This window comes from Urocampus carinirostris, chromosome 6, assembly GCF_059441175.1.
Source record: "Urocampus carinirostris isolate Australia breed hairy pipefish chromosome 6, RoL_Ucar_1.0, whole genome shotgun sequence".
NCBI classification, from domain to species: Eukaryota; Metazoa; Chordata; class Actinopteri; order Syngnathiformes; family Syngnathidae; genus Urocampus; species Urocampus carinirostris.
The window spans coordinates 13,236,926-13,254,696 of NC_142354.1; the positions used below are offsets into that span (position 1 = coordinate 13,236,926).

General features: G+C 39.3%; 1 protein-coding gene across 5 annotated transcripts in view; it reads right to left on the reverse strand.

Annotated features, from left to right (window-relative positions):
* Positions 1-3,951: 3,951 nt before the first annotated feature.
* Positions 3,952-17,771, reverse strand: part of cita (citron rho-interacting serine/threonine kinase a) — a 75,095-nt gene continuing 61,275 nt past the window's right edge. For all 5 annotated transcript variants that reach the window (XM_088337945.1, XM_088337946.1, XM_088337941.1 and 2 more), the window contains 11 exons: positions 17,466-17,546; positions 17,259-17,394; positions 16,117-16,256; positions 15,959-16,051; positions 15,776-15,884; positions 11,595-11,723; positions 11,393-11,473; positions 11,234-11,312; positions 9,309-9,491; positions 6,093-6,465; positions 3,952-5,314 (listed from right to left, as the gene is read on the reverse strand). In XM_088337945.1, coding sequence (XP_088194071.1) covers positions 5,291-5,314; positions 6,093-6,465; positions 9,309-9,491; positions 11,234-11,312; positions 11,393-11,473; positions 11,595-11,723; positions 15,776-15,884; positions 15,959-16,051; positions 16,117-16,256; positions 17,259-17,394; positions 17,466-17,546 — 1,428 coding nt within the window. In that variant the 3' untranslated portion in view covers positions 3,952-5,290. The remainder of the gene's footprint in view (positions 5,315-6,092; positions 6,466-9,308; positions 9,492-11,233; positions 11,313-11,392; positions 11,474-11,594; positions 11,724-15,775; positions 15,885-15,958; positions 16,052-16,116; positions 16,257-17,258; positions 17,395-17,465; positions 17,547-17,771) is intronic.

Here is a 17,771-nt window from a genome sequence, read left to right on the forward strand (position 1 = left end):
GACAATGTTGTGAATACATGCGGCAATGATTCAAATCATTTATTGACAACTACAAATACAATAGCAACATAAAAGTTACAATTTATTTAATGTCCTTCGAAGTCCGATTCATCATCCGATACGCCAAAGATTTTTGTGCTGTATTTATGCGCTGTGTGTCCAAAGCTTCTCGTGATGCAGAAAGGAGAAGCAAAAACATGATAACCATGGAACCGAAGCTGCCAATTATCAAGAACACGTTACGTTTTATGACAGTGGTGAAAAAAAATGCAAGGAATAATCGTGTATTCAAAATTAAATGTTATGACATGTTTTAAAAGCTATGAAGTTTGGATGATTTGTTCATACAATAGGAGGGAAAAAAAACAAGCTTTTTCCGAGTCTCTCAAGAAAGGACACTTCTTACACTTGTTCTGGAATTTACTTCTCCATTTCAAAATGTTGGGGAGAAAATATCTATTTGTTTCAGGTTTTAAACATTATATTAAAAGGGGGAGAGTATGGGGATAAAAAACCCCAAACTGTCAAATATATATGAAGATTCCAACAATATAATTATTTCTAAATACACTATCAAATGATTGTTATGATGAAAGATATAATTCGTTTGAATTATTTGTAAAAGAGGCATTATTTTAGGGACGTATCGCTTCTAAGCCTTTGGCTTCAGCATGTCATCCATTTTTCTTTTCAGGAGATTTGTTCATTTTGTCTTGTGAGTTGAACTTAAGCGTGGACCTCAATGTTCCTACTAGGGATGACCATAACCTTTCTGATGCTAGACGTCATCCTGTGGTCCCCTGCAAGCAAGACAGTGATCCCGGCAGAGTTGACCGAGGACTGGAGGCTGCTTATGAAAGGAAAAGAGACAAATGAACGGAGCTAGTAGCAGAGTGTCGAGAAGCGGGTCGGGCAACATCTATCGACCCTGTGGAGCTTGGCTGCAGGGTTGTCGGAACAACCATCCAAGGCCTCCTTCAAGGAGATTGGAGTGAGTGGAGCGAAAATGAAGAGGGCAATCAGGGGCCTGGCAGAAAAGGGGAGAAAAGCCAGCTTCTCGCTGAGAAGGAAGGACAGGTCGAGGGGAAAAGAGGGGTCCCGGGGGTGGGTGCAAGGAGACGTCCCTGCTGTTTGCTCCACCACCATGAGATGTTCGGGAATTAATGGAGCTAAACATCAATAAAGGGTGGATCCCGACTGATGACCCTGCAAGTTACCCCTCCTATTTGGCACAGGCGGAGGTGCGTCAGGCGGAAATGCCATGCGGGTGGTTCTTACCTCTGCGTTTCATCTTTTGTTGCAAACTCCAGATGACTTTATTGAACATCTTTTTAGAGCATATAAATATAAGGTGCTGTTCAAAATAATAGCAGGTCTGTAAATTCTCAGAAAACAAACAAGACCCAGCATTCTTAATAGTCACGCTGCGAAGACTGTGCAATTGGGCTAATAGTTGAAAGGGGTGGGTTCAAAAAAAATAGCTGAGTCTCCTAATGACTGTATGAACTATTTTGTATTTCCGAAAAGGTAGGATTTAGCAATCCTAATATTTAGTTGCATATTTTTTATAAATGCTTCGCATCTGTGTGGCATAGAGTCAACCAACTTTTGGGACCTTTCAGTTGTTATTTCACTCCATGATTGGTTAACAACATTCCACAATTCATTTACATTTCTTGGTTTTGCGTAGCTAACAGCATTTTTTGATATCACTCCAAAAGTTCTCGATTGGATTGAAATCTGGAGATTGGGCTGGCCACTCTATCACATAAATGTTATACCTAAGTGTTGTTAGTTTTGGACCCAAGACTTGTCTACTGGTGTGTTGAGGGTCATGTCTTCTTCGGCATAAGGCAATATAACCTTGAAAACATAAACTGTTTGCCTAGTTTGCGATAAATGAGCCCAACAACAGAGTGGGGAAAAACAAGCCCAGACCATGATACTTGCACCACCATGATTCACTGTCTTCAATGTGTAGTGAGGTTTAAATTCCGAGTTTGGAGTTCATCTCACACACAGTTTGTGGCACCTGGACCCAAAAAGGACAATTTTACGATCTTCATTCCACAAAATGTTCCTCCGTTTTTCTTTACGCCAGTTGATGTGTTCTTTGGCGAATGGTAACCTCTTCTGCACATGCCTTTTTTTAACAGAGGGACTTTGCGTGGGATTTTTGAAAATCAATTTGCTTCACACAGACGTCTTCTAACTGTCACAGAGCTTACAGGTAACTGCAGACTGTGTTTGATTGTCCTGGAGCGGATCATTGGCTGAGTCTTTGCCATTCTGGTTATTCTCCAGTTCATTTTGATAGTTGTCTTGTTTTCTTCCACGTGTCTCTGGTTTTTCTACCCATTTTAAGGCATTGGACATCATTTTAGCTAACAGCCAACCATCTTTTGCACCTCTATTGGTTCTTCCCCTCCAATCAACTTTTTATCAAAGAACGCAGTGTCATGAACGATCCATTTTCCTCAAATGCATGTTCACCCTGACCTAGCTTCATCATCCTTAAATAGTCGCCACCGGATTCACACCCGTTTTTTGTTTTTTTTCACTCCCTAAAATTAAAGAACTCATAGAGCGGTTGCCACTCTGCAATTGCACAGCCTTCAGAGCGTGCCTATTATGAATGCTGGGTATTGTTTTTTTTCTGAGAATCTACTACACCTACTGGTAACTTGACTATATTAACATCCTAAAAAATGGATATTCTAGTTCACATGTGTCAAACTCCCGGCAGCCACGTCCGGCCCGCCGTATAATCATATCTTGCCCGTAAGACCATTTTACATTATTGTTATTAATGGCCCGTCAATATGAACAACCCTGTCTCATCCCTGAACATCATATTCTGACGTTTTAGTCACTGTACCTATTCCTTCATATATGACGTATACTATACTACACCTATGGCTCGCGAGACAGATATGGCTCTTTCTATGAGTACCTATGGCTCAGAGACAAATTTAATTGCATGCAAAATTTCTCCATCTCGTTCAAAACTTGAAACATTGATACTGTTCAGATACAAGCAAAGCCAAGCCAAAGCTGAATTTCAAAGCAGCACTTTCAGAATATATAGGGCATGTTTTCACTACAATTTACAGTCAAGGTGTCACACAAAAAAAGCTCACTATATAATCTGTGTTCAGATACTTTTTGATGAATCCACGGAACAAATTGTAAATACGCCCAAACACCGAAAGAGAACTTAAAAGTTATTTGATTGGGTGAGTGGGAGGGATGGGTGGAGCTATGCAAAAAGTGCAAGCACTCCCTCCCATCTCTTGCCTTACTCCGTCTGCGCCAAAGGTAAGCATATCAGGCTCCCTGTTCTCAGAATGTTGTGACGTTTTTACAAAATAATTTGTGTAGCATTTTCATATTTCTACTTTTGACAGGAGATATATTAAGGAGAGCAAAATCTTTTGGGATATTTAAGGTTTTTTTGTAATATATACATTGACATAGGAGCAAAGGAATTTGAATGTTATTTTAATGTTAAGTTGTTTAAGTTAAGTTCTAAGTTGTATAATTTAACAAGATATTTTTATTTACAGCAGAATAATAAATACTGTATAAGTGATTTAAGGTTTAAATTTAATATTCTTGTCTGTTTTTATTAATATTTATGTTCCAAAAACATTTAGTTTAAGTGTGTTCAATAAATATTTATCCTGGTTGGCCCGCTAAAGTGTGCTTTGAATTTTGGCCCCTTGTGCAATTGAGTTTGACATCCCTGTTCTAGTTAGTAACATTGCACTGCTATTATTTTGAACAGCCCTGTATAATAGAGGCAACAATAATATAATAATTCCATTAAATATTCATTATTGGATCACTTAACCACCTGCGTCAGGGAAAAAAAAAAGGTATTAAAATGGTCTCATAATAGGCAACCAGAACAGTTTATGTATAAATATAACACCAATCACAAACCAAAGATAAAAGTGAGGGGATATATTTAATATTCTGTGATCAAAATCTCAACAGGGAACTTGTTATTATCAGACATTAATATTATATCCAGCATTGAAGCAATTGTGTTTGAGTGAAATGAAAATATACATCCTAAAAGCATAAAAACAAGAGAGAAGAGAAAACAGTGAAACTTCGGATGGGGCGGAGCTTCGCCCACACATATTCCGAAGTTTCACTATTCGGAGGTAGGCAGGAATTGAACTACCTTGACCAGTTGCATCGACTTCAACACGTTCAAGGAAAATTTACAACCAATGTTTCATAAAGTTAATGATTAAGCATCTTTTCTGGATTGACATGAGTCAAAAAACCTCAAAACACAGAATATTCTTCTCGTAAACACAATGTAACACATGTCACAGGTCACATTAGAATTTACAGAAATGCAAAAAACAAGCACGACGACGGTCTAAACCCAATTGGAGCCTTAGAGGCATTTTTACACTTTCAGAAATGTGCAAACACATCGGGTCTTTTTCCCCGGTTAATTTCAATGATTAAAAAAACAAACCGAATGAGGCAGAAGCAGAAAAAAACACTCAAGTTGATCTCACAATGACTAACGAGGCCGCCTGGATTTTTTTCAGCGGAGTTTATGCCGTTGACGTCACTCACTTTTAGACACGTTTGGACGTATTAAAAGAATATGGATTTAACATTCAACCGGGCAAGTTATCACTTTTTTTCCTTATTTAACAAAAATAGACACGGCTTGTCCAGCCTTGAAATTCCTTCTCAATATATATTTATATAGGTGTATAAAATTAAGTCTCGTCTATTTACACTTAGATACCGTTCTGAGGGGTGATTAGAAAGGTCCTGCTTCACGGCTGCTCGGCAATATGGGTAATGTAATCTGTTTTTTTTTCTGTCAACCTATCCTCTTCCAATCCTTGTTTCAGAACTCTGGTTATCCGAAGAAGTTCAGCAGTAAAAGATTGTAATAGGCCCTTCGTGATTGAAGCGCAGAAGAATAAAATGCTACCAAGTTCTTTCTCCGTTAATGTGAGAAATGTGTTGCTACAGCGGAGCATTGCTTGCAAAACTGCATTCATTTGGGGCTTTTTCAAACGTGTACCCAAAGGAGAACACAAAAAACATACCCTGCTCTAAAAGTAGTTCATATTCCAAATGTGTATCTACTCTCCGAAGAGCTACCTCTTACTTCCTGGAATTTCTTGTGTGGGGCGTGCCTGCACGGATGTCGATTAAAAAGAAAGGCGTGGCAGTGTTTTTTTTCTCATGAATTCTTCTCCGATTTCTGCTTTTTCAGCCTCTCCTGAAGATGGAGGCGATATGGCTTCTAAACGGATGACTGGTCCCATACCTGTCACAAATAAAGATCAGATTAATCAGTTACTGATAAAAATATTAAGGAGTCATCAACACAGTCCAGAAACTCATCGGCTGCTCTCTGCCCTGTCTGTAGGACAATGCTGGCCCTAAAAGCACCACATTGTAAATACAACCCATCTGTCCTGATATTGTCGATGAAGCTGTTGATGACTACAGCCAGTGCTGCTGCAGCAGAGGCGTACACCAAATGACCTGTTTACAGCACTTGGTGTTCCCAGGCAGTGTCCCAAACGAGTAGTAACCAGGTCCAACCCTGCTTAGCTTACCGAGATCAGGCGTTCTCAGGATGGTACGGCCGTAAACAGGGCATGGAAATTACCTTAATTTTTTGCACGGCCAATAATAAATGTCCATAAATGATACGTAATCCATGCACTAATACAGAGTTCGTACTGCCCTGTTTTGGTGTAACATTGCACCTTTCCTTTTGGGTGCGACCCGTATAGGGCGATGACGCTCCATAAGACAATGCTATATAAACTAATACCAGCTGCTGTTGATCATGAAGAAATGTAATGGCAATTCAAACCCACCAGAGAGCAAAGTTGGTTTCATTTTTAGGTAGACTTATTGGCAACAATTTGAAACATTTACAAGCACTTCACCCAAAATTCAACTAATTTTTGAAACACATTAAAATTCAAGCATTTTAAGGGTATCAGGCATCCGTACGAACCCTGTTAATTTGATAAGCAATAGACGTTTAAAAATTGGAAAACGTTTTTTTTTTTTTTTTTTTTTACACAGACCTTCGGAGCAGGGTTGATGGGGGTGCGTCCAGAACCAGTGTGAAGCCTTTGACGCTCCTCATAGCGACCGGGCGACCTCTCCCTGCGGACGTCCATTACGCGGCCCGGAGAACGATCCATCCTCGGGTCCGCCCCCATGGCCCTGGCCGGGGAACGTTCCAAACGAGGGTCGGCCATGGCTCTGCCGGGTGACGCCACCAACCGGTTCTCCAGCATCCTGCCCGGGGACCTCTCTCTCTCCAGGGGCCGACTGGGGGACTTGTCATGCCGGAACTCGGTGCGGGCCTCCCGGTAGCGGTGGGGCGTGCCGGGCTCAGCTGCCAACCTTTTGGAGATGTGCTCGTTGTAGGAAGGGGGCCCGCGTTTGTTCGGGCTGTTAGGGAGGAAGGGAGTCAAGACTTACAGGAAAAGGAAAATACGAATATTTTGGATCGTGGTATCATCATCAAAAGATTTAAAGAGTAACCGGATGACGCATATGCTGGAACTTTGTGAAAGTTTGAAAAATCGATTTGGACTTTCACTGTTGAAAAAACAGTGTTCATAATCTGACAAATGATAAGGTAATGCTGTTTTACATTTTTTGGTTGCATCGCTAAAAGATTAATTATAAACGTTTTAAAGGGAGACTTTTCAAACTTGCTCTTTGTTCCATTTAAAATAATTTTGTTTATTTATTCAGTATGTAAAGATATAAATACATGCAAAAAAGAAAGACGAGGAAAACAACACTTTTGTGTACCTTATAATGAACCTGACTTTGAAGGACATAAACTCAATATAATGTAAACTCTATGTTGGTATTGTTTGCAGTTGTCAATATATGATTGAGATCACGGTCGCATGTATTCAACAACAGTTGTCACTTTAAATGCTTAGTTTGAAAGGAGAAAGGTCAAACTAAATACTGAAGAAAGTATAACATTGAATGAATAAAAAAATTAAATAAACTATGCAACTACCCGTTTTCTCTTTCTTGTTTCTCTTAACCCTTTGATGAAGGGCTATACAAATAAACATGACTTTACTAAAATGTATATATGGATAGAAACTACTGTGACATCCATCCATCCAGCCATTATCTGCACTGCTTATCCTCAGTAGGGTCGCGGGGGTGCTGGAGCCCATCCCAACCATCTTCGGGCAGTGGGCAGGGGACACTCTGAACTGGTTGCCAGCCAGTCGCAGGGCACACAGGGAAAGAGAATTCGCTCGCTCATTCACACCTAGGGACAATTTTGACCAGCCAATTAACCTGAAATACATGTTTTTGGAATGTGGGAGGAAACCCACGCAAGCACGGGGAGAACATGCAAACTCCGCTACATGAAGGTTGGTAGCTGGATTTGAACCCATGACCTCAGAACTGTGCATCACACGCGCTAACCACTGCGCCTCCATGCTGCCATTACTGTGACATCCACTATGTAAATCAACTTAATATGTTTTTAATTTTTTACTTGCACTGAAAGAAAAGGCCCTCCATTTTTTGTTATACTATTGTTTAATGGCGATAAAGACCATTCATTCATTTAATTATTATGGAATGGATTCGGGGAATACTGCACTTTAAAACCAAGAAAGTCAGAGTCAAGAAGTTTAGCTGAGCTCCATTAGATTAAGTTCGATTCACAGATTAGAATAAATTGTGATGTTACTCCTTGGAATAGCAAAGGGAAAAGCATTCTTCAAAGGAAGACACCGCAGTAACACAAATTGATTTGTTTACTTCTCCCGACTGATGGATTAGCAATTAAAATGAGTACACATGCACACACACAAAAAACAAACAAACGATGATTTGCATTAGAGAATAGATTGAATCCATCTTTCTTTTGAAAACAGAAGCAGATACAAATGTATACTTTGACTGCTTTATAGACCTGCTATGAGTCTGTAAGGCAAATGAGGCAACGAAGGACGGAAAACTCGTCGACTCAGCTGATCTACCGAAAATTGATGCAACTTACAATAAAAATAGCAGAACATCTCAGGGCACAAAGCAAAAAGAGCTTTCAACATCAGCACATTTTTATCAACCAGAGAAAGCTGGATTTTATCTTAGCTGGCTGTTGGCAAAGAGCAGGTCGACGTGAATCAGTTGCCAGTGGATTGCAGGCAGGGCATGTCAACATTCAGTAAGCAGTAGGGCTGCACGATTAACTGAATCTGACGGAGTGTGATTGTGTAATCGCAAGATACTGCAGTTTGAGCCTTGTGTGAGCAGACTGCAATCATAACAACACTCCCCAGAAGAGAGCGCTGTCTTCTTAAGTTTAAAAGTTCTAGACATGAATAACGCTAGTGGTGTCTTTATTTTATGGACCGTTTTTGTACTTTTTCATACAGCTTACATAGAAATGTGAATCAAAACAACATTTTATTTTTCTGACCAATCCTTTTAAAGTCATAACATTTAGCATGTCTAAGGTGGTGGTGTAATTGTGGCCTGTGCAGTCCTTTGAGGCATTTTGTGATTAATAAATGATACTTGATTCTGCTGAATAAAATCTTAAGCAAGGGGATTTTTCAGGGTTTTTAACAACACAGTGGCAGGTCATTTTGATCTGAGGACAACAGGAGGGTTACGTACTCACAAAATAACAAAAAAAAAAAACAAGCACCAAAAAAGTACTTTTCTTTCAAAATCGAAAATCGCATCGAAATTGCAAAACGGGTCTGAAAAATCACAATTAGTTTTCCCCCCAAAATGACAGGGCAGGGGGGAATAAGTAACTACACCGTCCAAATTTACAATGATAAAAAAAAAAAGGTTAGCCTTAAATAAAACCATACAAACATCCATTAAAGTTTAGAAGTTTTCATCCTACTGTAAGACATAAGTCACATCACAAGATAATCAAATAATGACATATTTAGTCTTTATTCAAATATGAATCTTTCTCACAGATGAACATATGATATTAAAATTATTTTCAAGTTATTTTACGAGTTATAACAAAAACAAAATGATCTCTTCCTCCTGGAAAAAAGGGAAAACGCATCGGTCACTGAATTAAAAACTTACCAACCTTAGCCATCAAAAACTGTTCATGCAAACGTGTTCCCTGCAGTGCCAAACTCTACCAAGCCGTGTAATCACCCCCAACAACTCGTGATCAATTTTCTTACTCTTACGCCTTTTTTTTTTTTAACCCAAAGCAAAAAGAAAAGTTTCTCCCTGTGAGTCATTCATGCAAAACAAATTTCCCTCACCTGCGTCCGGAGCCGCAATGCTGCACGTCTCCTCCGCCGTCCTGGTTTTGAATCAAGTTGCCTTTGCAGCAAATCACTCGCAGTTTGTTCTGATAGGATGAGGCCAAGTAAATGGCGCCGGAGGAGATGGCTGGCCCGAGGTAGCGTGGGTTGGGGATGTCCAGGTGAGCGTACGAGTGGGACCTGGAACAAGCCAGAAATTGACTTTTTGATTAATAGGAGAGAAAAAAATACATTTTTCTTAAATGCATTTTATTAAAATAGCATATTTTTGTTTCTAACTGAAATTTTCAGGCAGTAAGAAATGCTTTCAAAAAATTCATAGGTTGGCTTTTTTTGGTGATGTGTACTATGGAGTGGCGTCCCTATCTTACAATGTTTTCAGCTTCTGTTCTTTCTTTCTTTTTCAAATGTTTGCACGAGATTTGAGAGTTCACGAATCGATCATGACTTCAATTAGGTCTTACATGAAAGCTTATTATTTGACCACATGCAAGATTGGTCCCAATTGTTCGTATTAAACAAGCTCACATATCAGTTGTGTGTCCCTTGTGTCCCCATGTGCATTTTAAAAGCATGATAGCTGCACATCTATGTGTACTGCGCTCAAAATCAGCATTCATGGATGTAAATGGCACGGCTTCATAATTGTATGCATTTTATTTATCAAAGAAAAAAGTTTCTGTTTTGCTACAAAAATAAAATAACAAGTGAAGACAAAAACATACAGTGGAACCTCGGTTTTCGAACGCCTCTCAGTTCGAACAAATCGTTTCTCGACCAAAAATTTCGAGAAATTCTTGCTTCGCTTTTCGTTCAAAAAATCGGAGTTCGAACGCCGGTACGCTAGGGGGCGACGCTAGGGGGCGACGCACGAGTGTAGATTGCCCCCACCCCTTGTGAAGAACTGTTGTCACGGCAACGCGCACTCCTTATCTGTTTTTATTTTTCAAAAGTGGTGAAGGGAGTGTTTTAACCCCTAATTATGCCTCGGAAGAAGGTTGGTGCAAGCAGCAAAGTTGCTACAGGTGTAAAAAGAGGAGTAGTGCGTACAACTATTGCATTTAAGAAAGAAATAATAGCAAAATATGAAGAATATGAAGGTGTGCGAGTTTCCCTTCTTTCAGGAATACAGCATGGCTTCTGCCGACCGGTAAGAAATCCTATTCATAATTCTTTTCTTTATCCTTTAACCGCTCACCACTTGTTGTGGAGACCCAGGTGCTAAATGACGTGTAAACGACCTGATTTTTTTATTTTTACACGTTCATGTTAGCGTAATCTTTCGTACGGAAGATTACGCTACTAACGCGAACGTACGATTAGCCTGGGTTAGCTTTACGATAAATATTCAAGATAAACATTCAGGGTGTTGGAACGGATTAAAACAATTTTACATTACTTTTAATGGGAAAAAACGGCTTCAGTGATCGTACAAATCGGTTTTCGTACAAAGAAATGGAACGGATTATGGTCGAAAACCGAGTTTCCACTGTACTTCTGAGCTTACCCTATTCTATTTGGAATTTTCAATGTATTTCATTAAATTGAGTGCGTGAAAAGGACGTGTGTTAGGCTGTATTGGCAGATCGTTAAAATCAAATTAGTAAATCATTTATAATTTAGTCCCCTTCATGGCCCAGCCTCTGTGCCATATCTGAGCATAGTTTATTTTTCAATAACTTTGCTGAAAAAAGTGCAATATACCCACATAATCATGCATTTACACAAAGGAATGATTCACAGTCTAAAAATACAGTAAGCCTATTTTTAATATGTACACTGACGTGGTATTTTTGCCAATATACAAGATTATGGCGGGGAGAGGCACCGGCATACTACACCAACGCAGGCAACTGTGCTGAAGTCACAAATTACATATTTAGCTCTAGCCTCAAGAATGCCGTAACAGCTAATATGCTTACCCCAAAGCAGAATGCCCCTGAATCTCAATCACATCCAGTGAGTTGAAGTAGGTCACAAACAGGTACGGCTCTCTATAAGCTGAAATGTCAACGTGATTTAATATTACACGCCATTGTAAACAGAGGAGTGTAAATAAAACCTAACTCAGATTTACTGACCGAATGACAAAGGCAGGCGGCTCCACTTGATGTCATCAGTTCTACTCCGGCGGCCATATGCATCCACAAACACGCCAAATTCTGCAATAAAAACCTTTTTATTGGCACCTTTGCATAAAACAAGCCGGTGGCAGTCCTATCGGAGACGTAAATGAGCGGAATTTATAGATTTGTTTTGGCATCGCACTCGAGAAGGTCTCACCATGGAAGCAGAGCAGGTACTCCTCGTTTTGGGGACCGGTGGTGACCTGAATAATGGAGATGGGGAAACTGTGTGAAGAGGCGGCAAAAACCGCTGAGGCCAGGGTCACATCGTTTTTATCCAGGAACTCTGCAAAAACAGTCAAGTGGTTTACGATGAAATGAATGCACAATACAGTAGACCACAGGTGTCAAAGAGGTGGCCCGCGGGCCAGATCAGGCCCGCTAAGGGATTGAATCTGGCCCGCGAGACAAAACTCAGAGAAGCGCAAGAGAAAAACAAGCTGCAGGTTGAAATGTCAACATGATGTTGCCAAAGCCAGGTGCCTCTCACAAAGACACTGTACTTGTATTTATTTCTCTCTCTCACTCTCTCTTTCTTTTCCACCCCTTTTCTCCCACTCTCTGTCTGTCTCTTTCACTCCTTGTGTCTCTTTTTCTCCTCCTTTGTTGGTCTTTGTCTCTTTCTCTCTCTGTGTCTTTTTAACCTATTTTGCTCTAACTTCTTTTTTTCCTTTTTCTCTTTCTCCTTTGCGCTTTCTTTTCTCTTTTCTCTCCTTATGTATTTCTCTTTAGATTTCTTTCTTCCTCTCCCTTTCTTTCCCCATCTCTCACAACTTCTCTTTTAACCTCTTTTGTTTCGCACGCTCTCTCCCTCTCTCTTTCTTTATCCCACCCTCTCTCTTTTTCCCTCCCTCCTTCTCTTATTTCTTTATTTCTCTTTTTTCTTTCTCTTTAATCTACTAGTCCCCCCCCCCCACAGAATGTTTGTTCTATCGTGTGGCCCCAGAGTTAAAATGAGTTTGACACCCCTGCAGTAGACCCTTGCGTTACGGCGTTCCTAGCTTCCGATGTTTGACGTTACGATGTGGAATATGGTCTTTTTTCGTCCCTTTGTAACTGCATTTCAAAAAAATTAATTTGCAAGCCCAAAAACCTTAAAAATTCTGACTTTGTGGTGTTTCTGAATATGACTGTGCAAGTAACGTGCCTCGTAGGTCTCTAAGAGGCCGTGTGCCATTGGTCAACATCAAATAATTATAATGAAGATGTTGACATGCTATTGGCTGAACTAACCCCCGCAATACCCCATTTCTCTCTCTTAGTTCTTCAGACTTGCAAGTAACAAACTTTAATTTGTTAATCTATGGGTCCCAAGATTTGAAGTAATACTGGTATGAGAAGCCTGAAAGAAATGCAAAGAATGCACACACATTATTACCATTGCTAATATGGGATATTTGCAGTGACGCAAATAAGAGAAGCAAAAACATGATAACCATGGAAATGTAGCTTGCAAAAGAAAAATAAAGTGAGTGAGGATCCAGCAGTGCTTAAGAGAGACTCCTTGTATTTTTCTAACCATTCATTTTTGGACTGTGTTTTTGTTGCTAAATATCTTCCCTCCTCCCTCTGCTGATCCATTTTTGTCATATACCTTTACCCCATCAGAGCTGCTTGTGTGTCCGCATTTAGGTCCAGCACGCGAGTCATAACATCCTTTTTCTTTTTCACGTGTACCAATGTATAATGCCATTCACTAACAAATCAACCCATTTAATTACAAATCAGCCTACACTGCATAGAAGTGTTACTTACTCATTACTATTGTGTTACCAATGTTTAATATGCATATCTTAACATTTTTACCTGGGGCACCAAGGGTTTGAAAGACATTAGCTAATAAAAATAGATTTCTATCTACCGCCATATGACAATAGATGCTGTATCAGAAATGAAGTTTTAAGGGGTCATAATAGACAATAAATTAAGCTGGAAAACACACATCAGACACATACCAACTAAAGTATCTAAAAGCATTTCAATAATGAATGAAGCCAAATTCATTTTAAACTATAATGTATTGTATTTATTATATTGTTCTCTAGTTCTGCCATACTTAACATATTGTGCAGAAGTCTGGGTCTCCGAAAGTTCACTAGCCCCTTTTTATCCTCCAAAAACGTGCAATTAGAGCCATACACAGGATGTAGGATATCGAGATCATACTCATATTTTATTCCTGCAGTCCAAATTATTAAAATTAGATGATTTAGTAAACTTTTTCACTGCACAACTGCTATTTAAGGTCAACAAAAACATAGTGCCAGAAAACATCCATCCGGAAAGAAGGAAATTATAACTTAAGGGGGTGTAGTAAATTCATAATCCCAAAGGTGAGAACCACCAGGAAAAGTATGTGCGTGTCTGTGTGTGGAGTCAAACTTTGGAACAATTTACAAGACGAGATCAAACAAGTTCCAACTATTCACTTGTTCAAATTTAAATACCGTAAATTCCGGACTATAAGCCGCTACTTTTTTCCCAAATGTTCAGCCCTGCGGCTTATTCAGTGAAGCGGCCAATTTATGGAATTTTTCTAACGGCCACCAGTGGCGGAGGAGTATAAAAGGTAAGATTAAGACCAGTAGAATATGTGCGCCAGGAAAGACTGTAACCTCTAAGTTTAGGCATACATTGTCTGTAAAGTTAAGGTACGTTCCGATAATGAGGAAGTCGCCCTTGATGGCGACAGATATCAGGAGGAAGTTGTAGACGATCTGCCGTGAATTCCACAATTACGGGATGCTATTTTTTAACAAGCACGTTTGATACATTGCGAGCGTGATCCTACTAGCGTGTTGGTACCTTTCAAAGGAACAGTTTGGGATGAAAGTTATATTATTATTATTAAAGCTTTGAAAACTCTCTCGGTGTACCGTCTGTCTTCGGAAATATGTGTAACCATGTATAATATGTATTTGCAACTGTATATTTTTGTAATGTATTTATTTTAGAGATTTATTCTGTTATGTGTTTTACGGACGAATCAAAAAGAAGGGGCAGAGCATACGCGGGCAGATGGGAAGTGAGTAAAAGAGTTACCGGTAGATCTGTCTGTTGTCGCAGCGGACAATAGTGGATATATATTTTTCCCACCCTTAACTTTGGAAATATACATTTTGTTTCCTTGGATTACTTTCAACGGGACCCGGACTTTACAAGTCTGCATCATACTTTAATTACGGGTATCATTATCCATTCATGATGCCAACTGTGGATCCAGGATGGAGTGGTGGGATGGCAGAGCTATGCCCTTGCACAATAGTATTGCCCTTTACACGCTGGTTAACTACTGTTAAAAGAAAATAACTCTGAAATTGTTTAATTGATGTTGAAAATGTCAGAAAAAAATGTTAAAACGTCATATCGTCACGTCATATTGTCAGATATAAAAAATTGTGAATATGCTTGATGGCTGTTGTGATTGTCGTGTTTGTTTTGCTGCTGTTGGTGTCGGTGGATTTGTTCAGACCGAGGACAATCGACTTTGGCCTGGACGGATCTATTGACACTAACAAAGATGTTATATAATGAAATTGTGAATATGCTTGATTGCTAATACGATTTTCGAGAAGGGTTGTTCAAACCTCACATTGTGTTTGCTGTTAAAAACGTCATATTGGAATATAATATTGTGAATGTGCTTAATTGCTGTTGAGATTGTCATGATTGTTTTCTGTTATTAGTGTCAATAAATTTGTTCAAACCAAAAAAATGTGATTACGATGGTGGAATTTACTGCCTGGCCTGAAATAAACTTGTGATTGTGTCACAAGTTTTAATGCGGGCGCACGCGGCTTGTACACCGGTGCAGCTTGTATAAGTACAAGAGTGGCAATTTACCTGAAAAGTGGTGGGTGCGGCTTATAATCGGGTGCGCTCTATAGTCCGGAATTTACAGTACAAAAAAACATTCCTGGCGGACTACAGAGATGAAGAAAATCGGGAATGAGTGATAAGAGAGATTGGCAATAGTGCATCTAGAACTATGGTTAATTTTGTGTTATTGTTGTTACTGTTATATTATAACTGTTATTATTAATATTATTACAATTGTTGTTATATAATTGGTGTATTTAATAGGGAAGATGAAGGGGTAGGGAATATAAGCATTTGCTTCTGACTACCCCTTTTCGTACATATTATGTAATATTATTTTGTTGTTGAGTTATTGTTTTTGTTCTGTTTTTATTTTAATGTTCTAATAGTTTTCATTCATTTCATTTAATATCACCTTGAGATCCCTACCCCAGAACAGGATAATGTCGTTTCAGGGGATTCTAGTGTAATTTAGATCGCCTATCAAGAGCATTACAATGTGGTGCGTGCATCACAAACCTTCGAGCACATACTGTTTCATCTCAATTTCATAAAATTTATTGGTTCCGATGATAATACTGTAGCCGGTGAAGTGGATGCAGCTGCAGGGCTCTGAGGTCTCAATTTCCTTCAAGAAAAATAAACACAATTAATGAATATTCCTACAATCAGACACGGAGATTCAATTACACGTAGGCTTACCTTTCTGATACAGAACTTATTGAGACTTTCGTTAAGTCGCAGGATCGTAATCTTATTGGGCATAGCAGCGCAGATACAGATCCCATTGTCAATCTGTGAGAAAAACTATTAATAATTTACATTTATCTTTGAAAAAGATCGATTTTACTCTGTATGACCTTTCCAGAGGAGAAGAGGTGGCACCCCTTCACAGTCTCAAAGATGAACGGGTTGAGATCAGGCGGAGCTGGAAGATGAGACTGTGACAAAGACTGTTTAACCTTCTTGATCTCCACCAAACAAAGGGCTCGATCCTCTCCTGTTGGACACATTCAGTACAAAATGTGTTTAAATGGGTTTCCCTAGGGTTTTTATTTCTTAACAAGATCGTTCTGTGCCTCTCTGAAGCTTGTGTGCAAAATTATGGGATTGTTGGGGTTGGGAAGTATGTTATTTTCATTGTTGTTTTATTTTCACATGTTTTGAGCTGCCTTTTATTCAGGGATATTTGATATCCTTTTTCAGATCGCAACTCTGATCTTGAGTAGTCATCGATACTGATACCACATAGAATGACTGAACCTTTAAAAAGATATCTTTAAATCACATCATACTACTTTTGCTAAATATTACATGTATTTAATTTCAGTTCCGGATGAGTTAATGGCTACTGGGTGATACTTTTAACAGGAACAGGAGTATCAATACATTAAAAAAAGGCTGGAATGGACACTGCTACAAATACCTAGTATCGGTACTCGACTTTCCCTACTTTTAAATGTGTGAGCTTGAGGCCTTTCTGCTATTGATCGATGTTCTATCACCAATTCATTTTTGCTCTGGATTAGTAAATAGCCAATGGAAGGTACCAATACCTTAAAAAGTCAGTTATTGATACTAGTACAAATACCTGGTATCTGTAGGCGCCCATCCCTACATTTATAAACCTTGAAAATCCCATTATACTATTTTTAGTAAATATTACATCATTGAAGTGCAGCTCCGGATTGCTATATGGCTACAGTAAAGTGGATGATATTTGTAACAGCAACTCGGGTACCAGTACCTTAAAAAAATGCCAGTATCAGCACTGATACAGATACTTTGTGTCCGTTCTCCCATACCTACATTTCACATGCACAAACTTGACGTTATCTACTACAAAGTATGCAATGCCATTTGAAAAACTTAAGACACAAGAATTACATTTAAGTACGGCATATACAGGAGCATATGAGGATAATTAAAACAAACTTTAACGGCTTGTTAATTAAAGTGAGTTGGAGGATTACAATTCGTAAATGGCCCCAAATTGCCTTACCGGTAATCATCAGCAGCTTGTCGAGTTCCCTCAGGATCTGAATCTGGAACACGGCAGTCAAGCCAGGAATGTGGGTTAAGGAGTTCTTGATGACGTTGAGTGCGTACAGGCCCTCCTCGGAGCCCACCAGCACGATCTGAGGACAGTGACGGGAAAAAGTCTCTAAAGTTAAACTGGCAGCCATCTTTCGACAATTTTTGATGGGACCTGGTCGGTGAGAGGAAGAGTGCAATTGATGTCCAAGCGGTCGTCACCCTCCAGCTTTAGCAAAGAGTTGCCCAGAAGTTTCTGTGAGGACACCAAAGCACAAAAGTGGCTTCAAAAGATGTAATCGAATAACCAAGTTGGCTGCTTTTTTAAGTGTGCAATTCTCCAATACTACAATCAACATATGTGGTTAGGGGGGTTCTTGATAGTAACGGAAAATTTGGGGCTTCAAACAGGTTAAGAAACACTGGTTTAAAGAGTATCAATGAGTATTTGAAAATTTAATTTTAGCTCCAGTGTATGAAT